The sequence below is a fragment of the Oncorhynchus mykiss genome, chromosome 20 (genome assembly GCF_057628025.1).
Source record: "Oncorhynchus mykiss isolate SJ-2025 chromosome 20, ASM5762802v1, whole genome shotgun sequence".
Classification (NCBI taxonomy): domain Eukaryota; kingdom Metazoa; phylum Chordata; class Actinopteri; order Salmoniformes; family Salmonidae; genus Oncorhynchus; species Oncorhynchus mykiss.
The window spans coordinates 11,947,745-11,969,946 of NC_143041.1; the positions used below are offsets into that span (position 1 = coordinate 11,947,745).

Sequence of the window (22,202 nt, forward strand, 5' to 3'; positions counted from 1 at the left end):
CCTTCAGTCCAGTTGCCTTTATTCTACTACCTTAAAACACAACGCCCCTTAGCTCCTCCCTAACCCGCTGTAATATCGACACTGTTACAAAGCGCTGCTTCAACAGGATATCAAATAAATCACTGGGCTTCATACTAACGTCCACTGTTATTTCACAATACATTTTTTGGATTATATCTTTGTCTTGTGATTTATCTTGTTTTATTACAATAGCCCCAACCTCGTGGGCCTGAAATAATGTGTCGCTAAACGTGATATGAGAGAGTATTTATGTTCATTTACACCCGTCTCTCCTCCTGTATCCTACGCTTGTCGATTGATTTTTTTTCATTTAACCTTTATTCTTTAAGGTTACTCTCATGAGACTTGGGAGTGTCATGCCTGGACATCAGATAGACAGACCAAAAGAGTATCAGGATCGGGAGGCTTTGGCCGTTCAGTCACAGTTACTGGACCAATACTAACCAGTAAACCAATTATGTGCTCAGCCACCTCCTGATTTACAGGGACTAACCACCATCAGGGTGTGATCAACTCTGTCAGACATAATGGTTGACCAGCTAACCCTGTTGGAAATTTGCCCTATAAGCAATATTGGCTAATGCGGTTTTGTGTGTTTTGTGAATACAACATTTAGTTTTCTGCAAATTGAAATAGTAAATTGGCTCTCCAAAGTGACAATGTACTTTATAGGCTAGTATGAAAATATGATGCACAACTGGCTGTGAAGAAACTGTAGAATAGCCCTACATAAAACACTAAATGCCAACAGATACAATCACTGGATAAATGTTGATGTACTACATCAAGAAGGGGTCATGCTCTGTCGTAGATGACCACCATAACTGCTCTCTCTTCTCTTCTGCGTGCATGCGCATCAAATTCATCTCCGTTTTCCCAATAAAATCCGTTGGGATTAGACCCGCCTTCGGCCATGACCCTCCAATCAAAGACAATTTAATTCGGAGCGCAGCGCACACTTTCCTGAACAAATGAATGATAAGAAAGAATTGGGGGAGAGAGGGAGAGAGAGAGAAAGAGAGAGCGAGACCCCATGACACGCAGTCCCTGGAGACCCATGGAGTGAGACAGCGGGTAATCCCAGGGTAAAGGACCACTCCAGCCCTGCGCGGTTGATATTAACAGCTGTAGGCTATATTCTCCATGACGGTGAGGTCGAATGAGTGGGTGAATGTCTGGACAGAACACAGGAATTGATCTCTTGATTGGGTGGCTGAGCTGCGTTTGGGACTCCGGAGAAACGGGGTCACGTTGAGAATAGCAGCCAACTCAATGGATTTCATACGCGCAGAATGAACCGCCAAAAGGGAAAGATGGGACACGGGCACGCCGGCGACTTTATTGGGGTTTTGTGGAATCGACGCAGCGGCACTATGGATAATTTATTCTATCTGAGCGGCTCAGAAAGCCTTCGTGTCTTCACAGAGATTAAGTTATGTGAGCTGAGTTTACAGTAGAATGGCCCTCCTCGGATGGGACTCTGAGGGAAGGCGATGGCAACTTTTCACCACAGCAACCCAACGGATAGAGACATCAGGAGAGTCCTCCAAAAACTTATAATCATTCTATCTTTGGGAATCATCTGTGTCTCTCTCTTCTACTTCTTCACGGGATGCTGCGAGTCGGACCTAACGGAAAACTCAGTATCGGACAGACCCGCCAGCGATGACAGAAACCTGACGTTCTATAACAACGTTGTAACGGTACAGGATGAAGATGGATACCCAGTGACCGGGGAGGGGAGCACACTGACGCCCGGTTTGGAGACTGATAACACGGGTAAAGATTGGAAGGCGACCCGGCGGTTACCCCAAGCCCTTATAATAGGAGTGAAGAAGGGTGGCACGAGGGCTTTGCTGGAGTTTCTCAGGCTGCACCCGGACATCCGCGCGCTGGGCTCTGAGCCGCACTTCTTTGACCGGCATTACGCACGAGGCTTGCACTGGTACAGGTACATATCATGCGTGCACGTGTACATTTCTCCAAAGGGCATTGCTATCCAATGAATGTTGTTTGTTTGAGAAATGCTTTTGACTCAGTGCACCTGCGCCTGTATCAGAAAGCATTGTTCCATTTGATCCGATGAATGGTGGACTTGGTTGGTAATGGATTTTACAGAACAATTTGAATGTGCATCCACTGTGTCGCAGCCTAAAACATAAAAATAGATCTAGGAATAATGCTTGTTTGTTTTTGGAATACCCAAACATACCCATGGCCAGCATATAGTGGATTAGGTGACAGGCAGAGAGAGAGACTGCCATCTGGGTATGCCAATCTGTGTGTGTGTCTGTTTGTGTGTACATGTTTGTGTGTTTATGTGCAGGGGGGGTCTGGATGAGTTCTCACAGTGCAATCATCCCTGCAGCTGAGGCCAGATGTTACCTTAGTCAGCTGGGTCTGGTCTCATCCTAGAGGTCCACAGACCCCCCCCCCCCCCCCCCCCCACACACACGTGCACCCACCCACCCACACGCACACACACTCTCTCTCTCTCTCTTTCTCTCTCTCTCTCTCTCTCTCTCTCTCTCTCTCTCTCTATCTCTCTCTCTCTCTTTCTCTCTTATTGACACACACACGCACACACACAAATTATGCCAGGGTGTGCCACGTCTCCACTGTGTGTGTGTTTGTGTGTGTATGTCTCAATGATGTCCCAGAGTGACAAGATTGCCCTCTCCCCAGGACCAGATGGGGCTTCTTGACTGTCATGCCACTTGATATCAGTGTCAGGCCTGTCAGCTTGATCCTGACCCCAGGTCAGTTTACCCTCACAGATAATGATGCGCTCCCAGTCACACCACTTCATTACACAGTGGGGTATATCATCGGGGTACAAGTCAAGTTAGGAAGAGCTCAGTGTATGGTATATGTAGACCAGCTGCGCCCACTGTAGGATGTGGTGCTTGAAAATAAAACTGTACGTGAAGAGACGTAAGTACAGTAGATAAGAGCATGGTTAGGTGCACAAACAGTTTATATATTTTTAACTTTCAAACATGCATTTAGATTAAAAAAGAAATACATGTTTCCTTTTTGTCTGTACACTCTGCTCTCATCTGCTTCATAAGGACACTTCAGATCTCTATCTCTGACAGGAACCACTCTCAACCAGGCAGGCAGACTGGAGATAGATCATATCTGAAAGAGGACAGGACAGGGCTGGACTGAGATGGAGCAGAGGTTTTATCCTTACACTGTTTCTCAAATCGATGGCTTCACTTCTCTCCCAAGACCTTGGCTTGCCGTGAGCGCTAAAGCTATTAGTCCCGATCAGTTTGTGTGTGTGTATATGTGTGTGTGTGTGTATGTGTGTATGTGTGTATGTGTGTATGTGTGTGTGTGTGTGTGTGTGCAGCCTGGTCTCAGAGGATTTTGTATTATTCTGTACGTAAATATGAAACATTCCATTTAGTATGATATGTTATATTTGGTATGGTTACAATAGACAGATGGCTACTTAGGGGTGGGTGAGTTGGTGTATAACGCGAATGTCTAGCAACCCAAAGGTTGCGAGTTCGACTCTCATCATGGATAACTTTAGAGTTTTAGCTAATTAGCAACTTCAACTACTTAGCATGTTAGCTAACCCCAACCTTAACCTTTTTAGATAACCCTTCACCTAACCCTAACCTTAAACCTTTTAGTTTATCCTTCCCCTAACCTTAACCCTTTAACCTAACTCCTAAGCCTAACCCTAACCTTAACCCTAACCCCCTAGCCTGTTAGCGAGCTAGCAAACGTTAGTCACCTAGCAAACATTAGCCACCTAGCTAGACTTCGTAAAATATCACACAGTGCCTTGGAAAAGTATTCATTCCCCTTGGCGTTTTTCCTATTTTGTTGCATTACAACCTGTAATTTAAATGGATTTTTATTTGGATTTCATTTAATGGACATAAACAAAATAGTCCAAATTGGTGGAGTGAAAAAAATAAAAAAAGGTATTTAAAAAATGTTTAAAAAAAATTAAAAAACAGAAAAGTGGTACATGCATATGTATTCACCCCCTTTGCTACGAAGCCCCTAAATAAGATCTGGTGCAATGAATTACCTTCAGAAGTCACATAATTCATTAAATAAAGTCCACCTGTGTGCAATCTAAGTGTCACAAGATCTCAGTATATATACACCTGTTCTGAAAGGCCCCAGAGTCTGCAACACCACTAAGAAAGCGGCACCATGAAGACCAAGGAGCTCGCCAAACAGGTCAGGGACAAAGTTGTGGAGAAGTAGAGATCAGGGTTGGGTTATAAAAAAATATCAGAAACTTTGAACATCCCACGGAGCACCATTAAATCCATTATTATAAAATGGAAGTAATATGGCACCACAACAAACCTGCCAAGAGAGGGCTGCCCACCAAAACTAACAGACCAGCCAAGGAGGGCATTAATCAGAGAGGAAACAAAGAGACCAAAGATAACCCTGAAGGAGCTGCAAAGCTCCACAGCGGAGATTGGAATATCTGTCCATAGAACCACTTTAAGCCGTACACTCCACAGAGCTGGGCTTTACGGAAAAGCTACTAGAAAAAAGCCATTAAAAAATAAAAAATAAGCAAACATGTTTGGTGTTCGATAAAAAGGCATGTGCGAGACTCCCCAAACATATGGAAGAAGGTACTCTGGTCAGATGAGACTAAAATTGAGCTTTTGGCCATCAACGAAAACGCTATGTCTGTCACAAACCCAATACCTCTCATCACCCCGAGAACACCATCTTCACAGTGAAGCATGGTGGTGGCAGCATCATGCTGTGGGGATGATTTTCATCGCAGGGACTGGGAAACCGGTCAGAATTGAAGGAATGATGGATGGCGCTAAATACAGGGAAATTCTTGAGGGAAACCTGTTTCAGTCTTCCAGAGATTTGAGACTGGGACGGAGGTTCACCTTTCAGCAGAACAATGACCCTAAGTCTACTGCTAAAGCAACACTCAAGTGGTTTAAGGGGAAACATTTAAATGTCTTGGAATGGCCTAGTCAAAGCCCAGACCTCAATCCAATTGAGAATCTGTGGTATGACCTGAAGATTGCAGTACACCAGCAGAACCCACCCAACTTGAAGGAGCTGGAGAAGTTTTGCCCTGAAGAATGGGCAAAAATCCCAGTGGCTAGATGTACCAAGCTTATAGAGACATACCCCAAGAGACTTGCAGCTGTAATTGCTGCATTAGGTGGCTCTCCAAAGTATTGACTTTGGGGGGTGAATAGTTATGCACGCTCAAGTTTTCAGTTTTCTTGTCTCATTTTATGTTTGTTTTACAATAAAACATATTTTGCATCTTCAAAGGGCATGTTGTGTAAATCAAATGATACAAACTCCCCCAAAAAATCACTTTAATTCCAGGTTGTAAGGCAACAAAATAGGAAGATGCCAAGGGGGTGAATCCTTTCGCAAGCCACTGTACATTCGCAAATTCGATAACATACGTTCTGTTCGTAACTAATTGTATGGTTTGAAAATTCCTAACATATTGTACGCTTTTCAAATTTGTTACGAATTGTCATTCGAAACATATCATACGAAGTGGTTGATGGACATCCACAAATTAATGCATACCATATGAAATGTAACATACTAAATGGTGTGTCCCTGATTTACGTACAGAATAATACAAAATGCTTTGAGACCAGGTTGGTGTGTGTGTGTTATCTCTGCTCAGTACAGGATTCAGTTACAGTTAGCAGGAAGTCTTATCCTGCATTGGAATAATCCTCTCACGTATGCAAAGAGGTCAGGTTTCAGTCACTAGCACTGACTGACTGGATCTCTCTTTTTCCCTGTCTCTGTCTATGCTTCTGTCTGTCTGTCTGTCTGTCTGTCTGTCTGTCTGTCTGTCTGTCTGTCTCAATCTCTGTCTGTCCCTCTGTGTCTGTATCCTCTCTCTCTCTCTCTCTCTCTCTCCCCCCCTCTCTCTCTCTCTCTCTCTCTATCTCTCTCTCTCTCTCTCTCTCTCTCTCTCCGTGCTGTGCATTAACTTCCAATTGCACATGATTATGGATTGTGTGTGAATGAAAGAAGAGAGAAATAATATTGGGGATAGGATGGTGTGACTGTGCAGATGTGAAAGCAGAGATTAGAGGTGAAAGGGTGAACTCTGTGTTACCACAACCACCCACATCTCCATTGACCTTTTCCTCACCCCAAAGGAATGTCATTGGAGCTGTACTCTATAGTCCCAGAGCTGGAGGCTGGAGGCTTGTTATTCAGTGCTGCCTCTGTGTGTTCCTGTGAGGCTGCAGGGTAACGTTCTCTCCTGTAGCAGTGAGATGTATTGATGTAGTATTGACCATGACGTACTGCTAGAGCTGGAGAGCCCATAATGGAGTGTAGAGTTTGTCTCATTTTCTTGTTATAGTGATTTTGTTTCACATGCTGTATATAAATCTGTCTTTACCAATCATATAGTGGAACAATTTTTCAATTTTTAATTAAACCTTTATTTAACTAAGTGCTATATCACGTATAGACGATGACTGTGTTGCAATCAGTTTGAGATGTTTACTAATAATTCAATATGGCAGCCATTCTGAGGCCTAGCTAAGTGTTCTGTTTTGATCTGGAGAAGAACGCATTCCCCATCAGAACTCAAATGACAGATTCCAATTTAGTGGTCTTTACAGAGTCAGATGTTCTCACATGGCTGTGGTTAATTTGCAATTCAGATGAACTCGTTAAAAGCAGCATATCAATTCATACCCATGGATCCCATGCTTTGTTTGGGCTTGACGTTGCATGTGTGCCTGTGTTTTTACACAGGAATATAATTGCCATGCAAATGGCTAAAGAATGGCTGCCAAAACATGTGATCTTCAGCATGGCTATGTTAGAGGAGATCACGTCTGACAGCAAAGGGAATCTAGTGGATTCTTTTTAAGCATGGTTATAAATAGGGGGAGTAAAAACTGGGCTAAGTGTTGGGGAATCTGAATTCTGTTATTACATATTATTCTTGTTTGTGTGTGTGAATTTGTGCATGCGTTTGTGTGTATGTGTGTTTACGTTCCCACACATTTATATTTCTCTATATTATAATATCTCTATATTAAATCGGGGCACATCCATCCATCCAGTACTGTAATGTGTGTGATCTCCATAAGGCCCAGACAGCCGGGGTGATCTAGCCCTCATTAAGGCGCTCTCTGGGGGTTGGAGAGGGGAGGTGGGGGGGGGGGGGGGGGGGGGGGGGGGGGGGGGGTCGGGGCCCCACTATGATGGATGTCTGCTGGAAGTGGACAGGGCAACGCTACAATGGACGAGAGTCTTAATGGTCCCTAGCGCAGAGAAATGGATGAATGGACTCTCAGTCACATATACACATACACATACATCTACACACACACGAATGCACACTCCGTGTGGACATCAATAAGAGAACAATTTCATTGCTTTTCATTTAAATAATGGCTATTGTCATTGAAACATTGCATCCTTATAATGTATGTAGACTAAATAGCTTTGGCGATCCATAGCAGTTGATGCCAGTTTATCAAATCTATCAACATTTATGTAGTTTTAATCTACCCTCTCATCTCTCCTCCCTCCGTTGTCATATGATGGTCTTTGACCCCAGAGTGTGTGTGTGATAGACACTGTAATTGCCTCACATCTGTTATCAAACACACACACACGCACACACACACACACACACGGACACGCACGCGCGCACACACACACACACACACAAAGCACGGTGCTGATGGGACTCCAGAGGCTCCCCCAAACCCCACCTGCCACACTCAGCCCAGATGAGACCCAGGCCTACCCTACCCCCTTCTCCCCCCCCCCCCCCCCCCCCACACACACACACATACACACACACACACACACACTTTATCCTCCACTCCTCCAGAATCAATACCTATGGCTCTGCACGGCACAGGGTCTTCTTGGGCTAGTCCCCATAGCCTAGGAGTGGGGGTATGATGCTCCTCAGAGGGATGGAGAGAGGGAAGTGGATGACAAACAGGAGAGAGATTGTAAAAATCTCTTTTCATCCAGAGGGTGTCTGTTCCTGCTGCGTGGCATCTACACATGGATGACATGATCACTTTAACACTCAATACACATGAGTGACTGTGTAGGCTCTATGTGAACAATATAGAGAATACAGAGAATATGCTCTCAGGGCTCTTTGATAATTGCATCTATCTTAATGGTAAGGTAATGGAGTTCTGTTTCATGCTGACTCAATGGTACTGGCTTCAAGGCTTCTCTATGAGAGCAGCCTAATGGAAGTACCGTTAAACCCGTCACTCCATCACTCCTTTATGACTGACTCATCTACTCCTTTCATGCATGGGCCTTCTATCCCTTTAGCTGCACTGGATGCACATGCACTGGCAGGCATGGATGCACACACACGCACGCACGCACGCACGCACGCACACACACACACACACACACACACACACACACACACACACACACACACACACACACACACACACACACACAGGGGTGTGAGAGCTAGGGGTCTGAGGACAGTAGAACAATAGCACATGGTTGAATAATGACTGAATAATGTGTGTTTGTGTGTGTGTGTGATGGACTGTCTGTCTCCTGATGGCTCGGGTAAACAGGGAAGTCTTCAGGCTAAGTACTACTCTCACCTCCCATGAAGGCTATAGTGTGTGTGTGTCTGCGTTCGTCTCTCTCTCTGTGTGTCTGTGTGTGTGTGTGTGTGTGTGTGTGTGAGAGAGAGAGTTGGAGCCAGGTTGGGAAATTGATGTATAGATAGAAGTTCATATTTCAGGGAGGGGGGGGGGGGGGGGGTGTTCAGAGCTGAAACCTGATCCATGCTCATACCAGTGGACACTTTGAGCATCCTGTTCTCTCTCTGTTCCCTCTCTTCCCTCCATCCCCCCATATCTCCATCACTCCAACTCTGTCCTCAGACCATCCTGAATTGTTTTAAGATGGTCATCCTATGGATCATTTATCTGTTTGATTTTGAATTTTAGGACCCCTTTAGGTATATAAAAAAAATATGTATAAAACAATTATTTGATAACGTATTGAATTTGTCCTTTACTACTGTAACCCAGAGAAACACATGGAATAACACATTCATAAATGTAAAAAAAAGACAGTCAAATGAATCATAAGAAACAAGGTTTTGAAGTTTGTCTTATATATAGGAAATAGATTTTATTCTGTATAGGATTCCTTCTTCACTCTGATACACCTGCCAAAGTGTAATTAATAACTTCACCATGCTCAAAGGGATATTCTGCGTCTGCTTTTTTAAATGTGTATTTATCTACCAATAGGTGCCCTTCTTTATGAGGCAATGGAAAACCTCCCTTGTCTTTGTGGTTGAACCTGTACTTGAAATTCACTGCTGGACTGAGGAGCCTTACATATAATTGTATCTGTGGGGTACAGAGATGACATGGTCATTCAATAATCGTATAATCTATATAATAATATAATAATAATCTTATTTAGGCTTGCCATAAGAGAGGGGTTGAATACTTGTTGACTCAAGACATTTCAGCTTTTCATTTGTTATTCATTTGTAAAAATGTCAAAAAACATAATTTCACTTTGACATCATGGGGTATTTTGTGTAGGCCATTGACACACCTCAATTAAATCCATTTTAAATTCAGGCTTTAGCACAATAAAATGTGGAAAAAGTCAAGGGGTGTGAATATTTTCTGAAGGCACTGTGTGTGTGTGCATCTCAGTACCCCTCTATGATTGATGTAGCCTGTACATGTGTAATGACAGCCTCCATTACTGATGCATATAAGAACAGCCTTGAGGCCTGACCATCAACTGTAGCCAGGAAGAGACAAGTCAAGCCTTTTCGATGGTTGTTTAGCCCAATCAGAATCATTTTCCAGATAGTTGTTTAGCCCAATCAGAATCATTTTCCAGATGGCTGTTTAGCCCAATCAGAATCATTTTCCAGATGGTTGTTTAGCCCAATCAGAATCATTTTCCAGATGGTTGTTTAGCCCAATCAGAATCATTTTCCAGATGGTTGTTTAGCCCAATCAGAATCATTTTTCAGATGGTTTTAATCCTAATAGTTACACCATTTAAACACTAAACATATCTATTTATTGTTTCCTTTCTCCCCTTCTTCCCTTTCTCTCCCTCCATCCCCCAGGAGTATGATGCCCAAGGCCTTGGACGGCCAGGTTGTCATGGAGAAGACACCGCGTTACTTTGTTACCGTGGAGACCCCGGGGCGTGTACACTCCATGTCGCGTGACGTGAAGCTGATTGTGGTGGTCCGAGACCCTGTGACCCGGGCCATCTCTGACTACACCCAGATCATCTCCAAGACCCCCCACATCCCTGCCTTCGAGACCCTCGCCTTCAAGAACCGCACCAATGGTCAGAATCATAGTAATGCATTTTAATTGTATAGGCCTATGAATGAATGAATGAATGAATGAATGAATGAGTGAGTGAGTGAGTGAGTGAGTGAGTGAGTGAGTGAGTGAGTGAGTGAGTGAGTGAGTGAGTGAGTGAATGAATGAATGAATGATAGCATGGTTGGATGGATTAATGAATGACACAAAAATATAGTTTTTCCTAATTCAGTACCCACACAAAGACTATATTCTTTAGTCCTGTCTTCAGTCCCCCCTTTCAAGGTCTAAAACAGGTAACTGTGTCTTTTCTTGATCCCAGGTGAGATTGACTCTCTATGGAGCCCTCTGTGGATCGGACTGTACGCCCAACACCTGGAGCGCTGGCTGGCCTGGTTCCCCCGGGCCCAGATCCACCTGGTCAGTGGGGAGGGCCTCATCTCCGACCCGGCAGGAGAACTAGGAAAGGTCCAGGACTTCCTGGGCCTCCAGAGGATTGTGACGGACAAGCACTTCTACTTCAATAAGACTAAAGGTTTCCCCTGCCTGAAGAAGCCAGAGGGAAGCAGCAAGCCCCACTGCCTGGGGAAGACTAAAGGCCGAACACACGCCCCCATTGACCCTGAAGTGATCCGGAGACTGAGGGAGTTCTACAGGCCGCACAACCAGCGGTTCTATCAGATGGCTGGCCAGGACTTTGGATGGCAATGAGGACTCAGCAGAGTTAACAAGGTGAAACATGAATCCATAGCAACAAAGACACAGAGGGGTGTTTGTCCGTCGGCTTCAGTTTGCACTCTGTACCTGTTACTGTGACTTGGGGCAAAGAGTAATGAAATAACCTCATACTGTTGACACAGAAGTGGCTCTGTGCTAGGAACTAAATCCAATGTTGATAGACCTCTGGGTAGCGAGGGAAACAAATATCAGACATTCCATATTGGTGACAGTGCTGAAAGACCATCTCTATGCTAGTTCCCTTTCAGCATCTAATAGATGTTCAACAAAAAGAAAGTGGCACTTGAAGCTGGAATCTTTAGTTGCTACATCCATTTTTTGGAGTTATAAATGAATGATATACACCCATTGAGTCTTGAAGAATAAAACATGCCTCATGAGCTTAGTTCAACTGTCATGTCCTATCAGAACCCAAAATACAAGCTTGTTTTACTCCAACGTTTGTAAACTATGTAAATGTAAACAAACACAGCATAGCCTCAAAACATGGTTAAAACTATAATTTGCGTACAAAGGCAAAACGCAGTAAGTACATACATACATATTTGAGTTAAGGCTGAAATCAGGCTTTGTAGTATCTGTTTGATACTGTGTCCTGGTTCAATTATGTTCCATTTTTAGAGAAAATGGGAGGGAGAAATTTGCAGTAACTGCAAAATCCAAGTCAAAAGCCAGGAAAACAGAATTGACTGCACTTTGGCTTTGATCCACTATATTTTGACTGCAGTTACCTGCTCTGCCATACAAAGGCAAAGAGCAGTAACTATGCAAACAGTGAAACTGAGAAAAATGGCTTTAAAGTTTATTTGCTGTCCAGCCAAATATGTTGTAGGTAGGCAAGTGATAATGCCAGTGATAATGCCAGTGATAATGCATGATCTTGTTACGAAGTCATTTTTTAATGCATTACAACCATGACCACTGATTTGTGACCCCGAAGTCAAATAAATGACCATACAAAGTCAAACAGAAAAACAATGAGTTGGATAAACATATTCATGTTGTATATACCGCACAAAGTCAAAAATGTTTTTGGAAGTATCACCATTCTGCGAGTGGAAATAGCCCTAACCTTAATAAGGGTTATCACAATAGAATGTACAAAACATGCAAGCATAACTACATTACACCATTAAATACAGTTGGGATGTAGTTAGAACTCAATCTCAAACTGTTTCCATCAAACAGAAAAACAATGAGTTGGATAAAGACATTTAGATTGTAGATGCTGCACTTTGCCTTTGCAAGGCTCTGGGAAACATGTGGATTTTTATAAACACATTATAACACATTCTATGTCGTTTTACATGACTGAATCTTTTGTAAAACCGCACAAAGGATTGAAATGACAGGCTGCTTTGACACTGATAAACAGAGAATCTGAGATCAATTCAAACGACCTCGTCTGGAATACATCAATAGCCTAGGTGTGTGGAGACATACTGTATTGTACAATATCAGGAGGAAAATGTTTTCCAGTTTCACTGACTCGGCAAATGATGTGCAGCTCACTCACCGGTGATGGCCGATGCGCTAGTGCCAAAAGCTTCTCTCTCTCTTGTTTTACTGTGGCTAAAGTATAGGCCTACTCCTGGTGTAGTTTCATTCCAGTGAATCTCACTCTAGTTATGGGAGAGATTCAAGCGCTCTTCTCTCTCTCACCACAGCAACAGCCAAGCATTGGTCTGTCGCTAGCGTACAATGTTGTGCAGACCATAACCTCAGGCTTTGCCCAACACAAATCAACTCAGGATATCAGACACGTTTCCACATGACCTTAATTAGGGGGCAGGAGAATTACAAAGGAGGCAAGTCAAATTAACACGTATGACTTTTTTTGGACAACTAGTCCACTTTGTTTTAGAGTTCTTACATTGCAAACAGTGAAAATAGGATCCGTCTCAAGTGAATCACTCACTGCTTATCATATTTGGCTGGCTAACAAAAAACTTTAAAGCCATTTTTCTCATCTCCATCGTTGGCGCAGTTACTGTGTTTTGACTTTGTAGGGCAGCCTACTGTAGCTGTGTCTAATGAATTTGAGAGTGGTTACATTTCTCCAGACCCATCCCTCAGCTTTTTTTACCTAAACACAGGCTGGGCGACCACTTTGTTATCGTTTCAATTAAGGATTCTAAGTTTAAGCTGTGTTTGAAAACACCTGCCGTTCCCGTCTTAGATAGTGCTCCTGCTTAGCTCCCGACCCCACTGTGTCCCACCAGGAGTGAAGGACATGGCGATGGGATGTGTAGTCTGCAGTGTAGGCCAGATGTGTGCTGTAGAGTAAGTAGTAACAACGTCCTGTGGATGCTTCTGCAAAGTAGTGAAACATTAAACAAAACAAAACGGATGTCTTACCCTGCCTCACGGAGTATTACCCTCCTCTTCCTTTTTTTAAAACACACCTTAGCTACTCAGTACTTAGGTCACCAATTAAAAGAGTTGTAGGCAATCAGTACATATCGAATATCATCCCCAAGTATTACGGAAAACAGGAGCAGGAGGATGAGTCTCTTATTTAGAAAGCATTGAGGGGAAGTATGAGTAGCATCGTTCTAAGTGCTCAGACTTGACTGAGTGGTTTTGTATTGTTGAATAATGAATGTGCATAAGTGGATCAGGAGGAACTCAAATGTATCTGCCCTTTCCAAGTAGAGGTTACCCACAGAAACAGATCTAGGATCAGTTTACGCTCCCTAAATCCTAACCTTAACCGTAAGAGGAGGAAACACTGAACTGACCTTAGATCAGCATCTATGGGCATCTTCATCCTAACCGAACAACCAAAATATAACCATGGATGAATATGACATTTTAAAGGTACACTCAGTGAAATGATGTTGTCACAAGCAGCACGGCGGATTATGAGATGAGCAACATGCAAGACTTCGCTCTCACACAGTTGCACACAGTATCTGCACATGTTTATTTATTTATTACATTTTTTTGTACCTTTATTTTACTAGGCAAGTCAGTTAAGAATAAATTCTTATTTACAATGATGACCTACCCAGGCCAAACCAGAACCCAGACCATGCTGAGCCAATTGTGTGCCACCCTATGGGACTCCCAATCACGGCCGGTTGTGATACAGCCTGGAATCGAACCAGGGTCTGTAGTGACGCCTCTAGCACTGAGATGCAGTGCCTTAGACCGCTGCGTCACTCGGGAGCCCATGCATGTGCATGGGTTTGCTTTACACTGTTCACAGTGGTAGCCAGGGCACTTTACACTGTTCACAGTGGTAGCCAGGGAACTTTACACTGTTCACAGTGGTAGCCAGGGCACTTTACACTGTTCACAGTGGTAGCCAGGGAACTTTACACTGTTCACAGTGGTAGCCAGGGAAACTTTACACTGTTCACAGTGGTAGCCAGGGAACTTTACACTGTTCACAGTGGTAGCCAGGGAACTTTACACTGTTCACAGTGGTAGCCAGGGAACTTTACACTGTTCACAGTGGTAGCCAGGGAACTTTACACTGTTCACAGTGGTAGCCAAGGCACCAAAACAGCAGAGCTGTTGCAGAAGCAGCAGCTACTTCTCCTGGGGTCCACAAATAACACAAATCATGACGAGTAACAAAACACTGACACACTGTGACACACTGTTTGACAAGGACAGCCACACAAATTGAAAGCTGCAATATGTAACTTTTTGGGCGACCCCCAAAAAAATTCAAAAAAATAAATAAATCATACTAACAATACAACAACAAAAAAACGTTAAAATGTTAGCGTGTCTGTGTGTGTCCCCTCCGAGTCCCCGCCTTTCCATGAGTTGTTATTTAATCCGTTTTTGAAAGGTCATTTTGCTGTTTGCTTGAGTCATTGGAGATGTAACAGAGTTTCATGTGATAGTGGCTCTGTACAAAATGGTGCGTTGCCGTGAATTCCTTTTGGACTCGAGGACTGTGAAGAAACCCCTGGTGGTTTGTTTTGTGGGGTACGTACTGTACGAGTTGAATGTTATTTGATATATAATATATATCAATATTCATCATAAAAACTAAAAGAGAAGCAGTTCATCTCTCATTAACCCTCAACCAGGAAACACTGGCATGTTGTTGCTGATGTTAGTTCTGCCTGTGCAGTTAAAGGCAAGGTGTGCTACTCTGTTTTGAGCCAGCTGCAGCTTTGCTAGGTCTTTCTCTGCTGCACTTGACCATAGACAGTAATCAAGCTGGAACAAGACCAGAGCCTGGACAACTAGTCCACATCATTTTATAACAGACATACTCCTCACCATTACCACAACAGCTTTGTCAATATTTTTTTATTTTTTTTATTTAACTAGGCAAGTCAGTTAAAGAACAGATTCTTATTTTCAATGACGGCCTAGAAACAGTGGGTTAACTGCCTGTTCAAGGGCAGAACAACAAATTTGTACCTTGTCAGCTCGGGGGTTTGAACTTGCAACCTTCCAGTTACTAGTCTAACACTCTAACCACTAGGCTACCCTGCCACCCCAATATGACTTGCCCATGATAATTGACCATCCATTGTTATACCTAGGAGTTCAGCTTCCTCAACTTGCTCAATGTTCACACCCTTTATGTACAACTCCAGTTGACGTTTAGGTCTTTAGAGAATGTTTTGAACCAAATACAATGCTATTAGTAGATGTGTTTAAGACCAGTTTATTATTAATCACCCATTCTGATTGAACTGTAACTCCCTATTTAGAATTTCAGTGAGCTCACTGACTTTGGGTGGTGACATGTAGTGTGGAATTATCTGCATACGTAGTCGTTCTAATTTTGTGTAAGACCAGTGGCAAAGCATTTGTAAAAATAGAGAAGAGTAAACGGCCCAAGGACACTGCCCTGGGGGACACCGCACTGTACACATCGGATGTTAAAGAAGCTTCCACTGAATAACACTCTCTGGGTTCTATTGGATAAATAACTCTCCAACCATGTGATGGCAGATGATGTAAAGCCATAGCAAGGGAGTTTCTTCAATAACAATTTATGATTAATAACATCAAAGGCTGTACTGAAATCTAACAATACAACTCCAACTGTCATCTTATTATCCATTTATTTTAACCAATCATCTGTCTTCGGAATCAGTGCAGTACAAGTTGAGTGCCCTTCACTATATGCATGCTGAAAGTCAGTAGTTAACTTGCTCCCTGAAAAATAGCATTGTTTTTGGTCAAACACAATCCTCTCCATCAGTTTACTAAGAACTGGCAGCAAACTGATTGGATGGCTGTTAGAGACAGCAAAGGGTGCTTTACTATTTTTAGGTAGTGGAATTACCTTAGCTTCCTTCCACGCCTGTGGACACACACACTCCTTCAGGCTTTGGTTAAATGTATAGCAAATAGGGGTGGCAATAGTCTGCTACCATTCTCAATACTTTCCCATCAAGTTTGTCTATACCTGGTGGCTTATCATTATTGATGGATAAAATTCCAAACATCAAACCTTCTCTTTAATTATTAGATCTTTTATTCAAAAATATGATGGTTCAATGTTCAATGTTGTTATTTCACTTCTGAGTTTTTCCACTTTACTAGTGAAATAGTCATTGAAATGACTGGCAATATCGAAAGGTTCTGTTATAAATGACCCATCAACTTCAATGAACAATGGAGATGAATTGGGTTTTCTGCCCATGATATCATTGAAGGTACTCCAAGATATTTTTCCATTGCATTTTATGTCAATTATCTTTGTTTGGTAATATTTTTTATTCTTCTTTTGGTTAAGTTTATTCACATTTCTCATTGACCAATAAGTCAACCAATCAGCCTGACTTGTTTGTCACCTCTTTTGCATAATTTCTTTGAACCATACAATTGTTCAATTCATCATCAATCCATGGCGATTCTTAATAACAGGTGCATGCTTGTCAACAATTGGCCAAAATAATTGTACAAATACGTCCAGTGCTGCATTTTGATTCACTTCCTCGTACACATAAGACAACATACATTTTTTACAACTTCCACAAGAGAGTCCTGGGAAAACATTTTATGTGGTCTCTTATAAATTACTTTAGGCCCAACCTTTGGCACTTTGGCTTTCCTTGTTATTGACACAATAGTATGGTCACTACAGCCAATGGGAACTTTGCTTTGGAGCAAAGCTCTGCAGCATTAGTGAAGATATGATCGATACAAGCGGATGCCACAGATCCAACTCTATTGGTTTACACTCTAGTTGGTTGAATGATATCCTGGCTCATATTTCAGGCATCAGTCACAGTTAGAGGATTCCTCTTGAGAGGACAGCTAGTTGCTAACCAGTCAATGTTCAGGTCACCCAGAAAGGAGACCTCTGTTAACATTACACACACCATCAAGCATTGGACACGTCATCAAAATACTGACTGTTAGCACTTGGTGGCCAATAGTAGCACCCTGAAAGAAGAGACTTTAGATGAGGCAGGTGAACTTGCAATCATAACACTTCAACAACATTTGTCATGAGATCCTCTCTATAAGCTTTACAGGAATATGGCTCTGAACATATACAGCAACACCTCTCCCATTGCAATTCATGTATTTTCTGTAGATGTTATATCCCTGTATTGCTATTGCTGTATCATCAAAGGAATTAGCTAAGTGAGTTTCAGAGATGGCCAGAATATGAATGTTATCCAATTTATTGATTTCATTAGCCTTATTTCTAAAACGACATACAGTGCATTCAGAAAGTATTCTGACCCTTGACTTACAGCCTTATTCTAATGATTCAATATTTGTTTTTCTTCATCAATCTACACAATACAATCTACAATAACTCATAATGACAAAGCTAAAACAGGTTTAGACATTTTTGCAAATGTATTCAAATAAAAAAACAGAAGTATTCAGACCCTTTGCTATGAGACTTTATATTGAGCTGAGGTGAATCCTGTTTCCATTGATCATCCTTGAGATGTTTTTACAACTTGATTGGAGACCACCTGTGGTATATTCAATTGATTGGACATGATATGGAAAGACTCTTCCTAGAGTTGGCTGGCCGGCCAAACTGAGCAATCAGGGGAGAAGTGCGTTGGTCAGGGAGGTGACCAAGAACCCGATGGTCACTCTGACATAGCTCCAGAGTTCCTCTGTGGTGATGGGAGAACCTTCCAGAAGGACAACCATCTCTGCAGCACTCCACCAATCAGGCCTTTATGGTAGAGTTGGCAGACGGAAGCCACTCCTCAGTAAAAGGCACATAACAGCCCGCTTGGTGTTTGCCAAAAAGCACATAAAGGTCTCTCGGACAATGAGAAACAAGATTCTCTGGTCTGATGAATCTAAGATGTAACCTTTTGGCCTGAATGCCAAGTGTCACGTCTGGAGGAAACCTGGCACCATTCCTACAGTGGAGCATGGTAGTGGCAGCATCATGCTGTGAGGATGTTTTTCAGCGGCAGGGACTCGGAGACTAGTCAGGATTGAGGGAAAGATGGACGGAGCAAAGTACAGAGAGATCCTTGATGGAAACCTGCTCCAGAGCACTCAGGACCTCTGACTGGGGCGAAGGTTCACCTTCCAACAGGACAACAACCCTAAGCACACAGCCAAGACAGCAAAGGAGTAGCTTTAGGACAAGTCTTTGAATGTCCTTGAGTGGCCCAGCCAGAGGCCGAACTTGAACCCGATCAAACATCTCTGGAGAGACCTGAAAATAGCTGTGCAGCGACGCTCCCCATCCAACCTGACACAACTTGAGAGGATCTGCAGAAAAGAATGGGAGAAACTCTCCAAATACAGGTGTGCCAAGCTTGTTGCGTCATACTCAAGAAGACTCGAGGCTGTAATCACGCCAAAGGTGCTTCAACAAAGTACTGAGTAAAGGGCCTGAATACTTATGTAAATGTGACATTTCAGTTTTTTTTATTTCTTAAACCTTGTTTTTGCTTCGTCATTATGGGGTATTGTGTGTAGACGAGGGGGAAAAACGATGCAATGATGTAACGTAACACAATGTGGAAGTCAAGGGGTCTGAATGCGTTCTGAATGCATTGCATATTAATATGGGCTATTCTTAGCCCTTTCCCTGGTAGCTTATTGGAGATAGACATAATATGGAGACAAAATAAATACGTGTGTGTGTGTGTGTGTGTGTGTTGGGCTGAAGCTACTGACCCTGAGACTTGGCTTCAATGCTCTTAGTTGTTGCGGAAATCGACCCACTATGCTGTTTACTTTCTGCATCTACGTCATATCACTGAGTCTACCTTTAAACCAATATTTTGGTATCATTTGGTGTTTTCTTCAACAGAAGCTTTTTGGGTCCAACGGGCTGCTGTAGAACCCGTCTCCTATTTGCATGTATTTGCACTAGTTTGAAAACATTAAATGACAATAAAACTTATTTTGAAGCAAATGTCACATTGTATCTTTGTACTTTTGTCAACACTATTGTACTGCAATAGATGCGGTGGTTGTGTGTATAAAATGAAGAGTGAGAGAGGGAGAGGGTGAGAGAGAGAGTGAGAGTGGAACAAAGCTTCATAAATTGAGCTGAATAGTAATTGCGTCTTTTTGTAGGCACTAACCCCGCCATGGCTCATTTGTCAAAGCCTTTGGGGAAATAAACTGGGTTTTTTTTGGAGGGGGGGGGGGGGGGGGGGGGAATAAAAAGCCGAAAATAAGGTCTGTGGTAAACACAGGCTTAGCAGATCTTATATGTTTCGTTCTATGAGATAATCTTCATCAGCGAATGTCACTTTTGTGAGTTTGGAAGCATTTATGTTATCAAAACAAGCACATAAAGCATATAAAGGTTTCATAATTCATGAAGGTCATGTTAATTGACTGATATCTCAGAGAACAAAACATAGCAGATCTTCTAAGCCTCAGACATGATTCAAACCCCTTTCTTTTGCCATTCATTTCCCCCATAGGAATGTTCGAACTGACCTGCGGTGACTCATTTCTGGTTTTGAGGACTACAAGCTGGTGGGACCCATTGAGCTCAGTCAGCAATAAGGCAGACCGCCATAGTGACAGAAATGAGTAACCACTGGCCTGCAATGGATATCTTGGCTATATCCACTTGGCAATCTTTCGCCAATCATCAAATCCCCAACACCGTACGGTCCTTCTCACATAATGTATCAGACCATTCCTTTGTCAATTTAACTGTTTGCAGTTCGGAGTTCAGAAAAATACACTCTAAAAGAAACAAATAAAAATGAATATTTTATATCTGACTTCTACGCTAAAGTTATCAGTCAAGGTAGGCTTACAGATTTAGTATAAAAATGTATTATTTTATTTCTGTTATCAACGCTGAACCTTATTAGTACATAACAATATAAACAATTACATTTGGCAATAAACAAGATACTTTATTTAATGCTTCATAATTTGCCCCTATATCTTTGATATAAATGTATAATATTCTGTACATCTTAACAGAGAATTCCTATAATTTAAATGAATCATCGCAGTTAATCACACACATGAAGTTACCAAAATAGCACTTTACACAAATATGTTACAAATATGACACCAACACACACTAAAGGAGCATAACCATCTCTGCCTTGAGAACAAGGAAGAACAAATTTAACATGGCAGGAAAATGTCAAATATCTTTAATAGAGTAACTTAATTCAACAGTTAAATTAAACAAATGTATTTGAATGTTAATAAATAAGAAAACGTAATACACATTATATACAGAAATAAATGATCAAATTAACTTTAAGTCACTGTAGGTAAGTCATACTGACTATTAAAGTATAAATCATAATTATCTTCAATACCGTTTTGAAATACAATTATTTGATGCTGGTTTATTCAACTTCCAAGTCTATAATGTGTACATTGATGGGGAATCTCTATCTGTTGCCTTCGGTATTTCACTACAATTGTCAAGTACATCTTTTCATTTCCTAGGAATCAGCCAAAAAGCAATACATATATCTGCACATGGAAAGAAAGAGCAGGAAATAATAATGGCTGAGTTTTGGCTGTTTGCACATCTACATAATGGAATCTCCCGTGTCTCATTAGAGCGAGAACAATAGGAATAGAAGTTGGCCTTTGTAACTTTGTAACAGTCTCCCACTCAGTGCTCTGCATGCTGTTTGAAGTGGATCACAAGACAGGAGCTGGAATCAAAGGCACTCAGCATGGCCTGGGAATTCTCTCTACCTCTTCCTTTATCTATTTCTACTCTTTATCATCCCCTATGTCTCTATCCACATATATATATATACTGTATATATACCGTGCCTTCAGAAAGTATTCACACCCATTGACTTAGAGCTGGATTTAGAAGGATTACATTTGGATGTTTGTCACTGGTCTACACACAATACCCCATAATGCCAAAGTGGAACTATGTATTTCAACATTTTTACCAATTAATAAAAAATGAAAAGCTGAAATGTCTTTGAGTCAATAAGTATTCAACCCTTTCATTATGGAAAGCCTAAATAAGTAAACATTTGCTTAATAAGTCAAATAACAAGTTGCATGGACTCACCGCGTGCAATAATAGTGTTTATCATCATTTTTTAATGACTACCACATCTCTGTACCCCACATATACAATTAACTATATTTTAGGTCCCTGAGTCGAGCAGGGAATATCAAACACGGATTCAACCACAAAGACCAGGGAGGTTTTCCAATGCCTGGCAAAGAAGGTCACCTATTGGTAGATGGGTCAAATTGAATATCCCTTTGAGCATGGTGAAGTTATTAATTACACTTTTGATGGTGCATCAATACAACCAGTCACTACAAAGATACAGGCGTCCTTCCTAACTCAGTTTCCGGAGAGGAAGGAAACCGCTCAGGGATTTCACCATGAGGCCAATGGTGACTTTAAAACAGTTACAGAGTTTAATGGCTGTGATAGGAGAAAACTTAGCATGGATCAACAACATTGTAGTTACTCCACAATACTAACCTAATTGACAGAGTGAAAAGAAGGAAGTCTGTACAGAATACAAACGTTCCAAAACATGCATCCTGTTTGCAACAAGGCACTAAAGCAATTCACTTTTTATCCTAAATACAAAGTGTTATGTTTGTGGCAAATCCAATACAACACATTACTGAGTACCACTCTCCATATTTTCAAGCATAGTGGTGGCTGCTTCATGTTATGGGCATGCTTGTAATCGTTAAGGACTGGGG

At 42.0% G+C, this 22,202-nt stretch overlaps 1 protein-coding gene across 1 annotated transcript; it reads left to right on the forward strand.

Annotated features, from left to right (window-relative positions):
- The first annotated feature begins 918 nt into the window (after window positions 1–918).
- Window positions 919–12,068, forward strand: hs3st3l (heparan sulfate (glucosamine) 3-O-sulfotransferase 3-like). Its single transcript, XM_021576715.3, has 3 exons — window positions 919–1,972; window positions 10,148–10,377; window positions 10,678–12,068. Exons 1-3 carry the CDS (start codon window positions 1,515–1,517, stop codon window positions 11,064–11,066), a joined length of 1,077 nt encoding a protein of 358 aa, XP_021432390.2. The 5' UTR covers window positions 919–1,514; the 3' UTR covers window positions 11,067–12,068.
- The last annotated feature ends 10,134 nt before the right edge of the window (window positions 12,069–22,202 follow it).

Coding starts and splice junctions, on each gene's coding strand:
- hs3st3l (XM_021576715.3), top strand. CDS start 1,515: ATGGCAACTTTTCACCACAGCAACCCAACGGATAGAGACATCAGGAGA. Junction 1,973..10,147: donor CGAGGCTTGCACTGGTACAG/GTACATATCATG, acceptor TCCATCCCCCAG/GAGTATGATGCCCAAGGCCT. Junction 10,378..10,677: donor CTTCAAGAACCGCACCAATG/GTCAGAATCATA, acceptor TCTTGATCCCAG/GTGAGATTGACTCTCTATGG.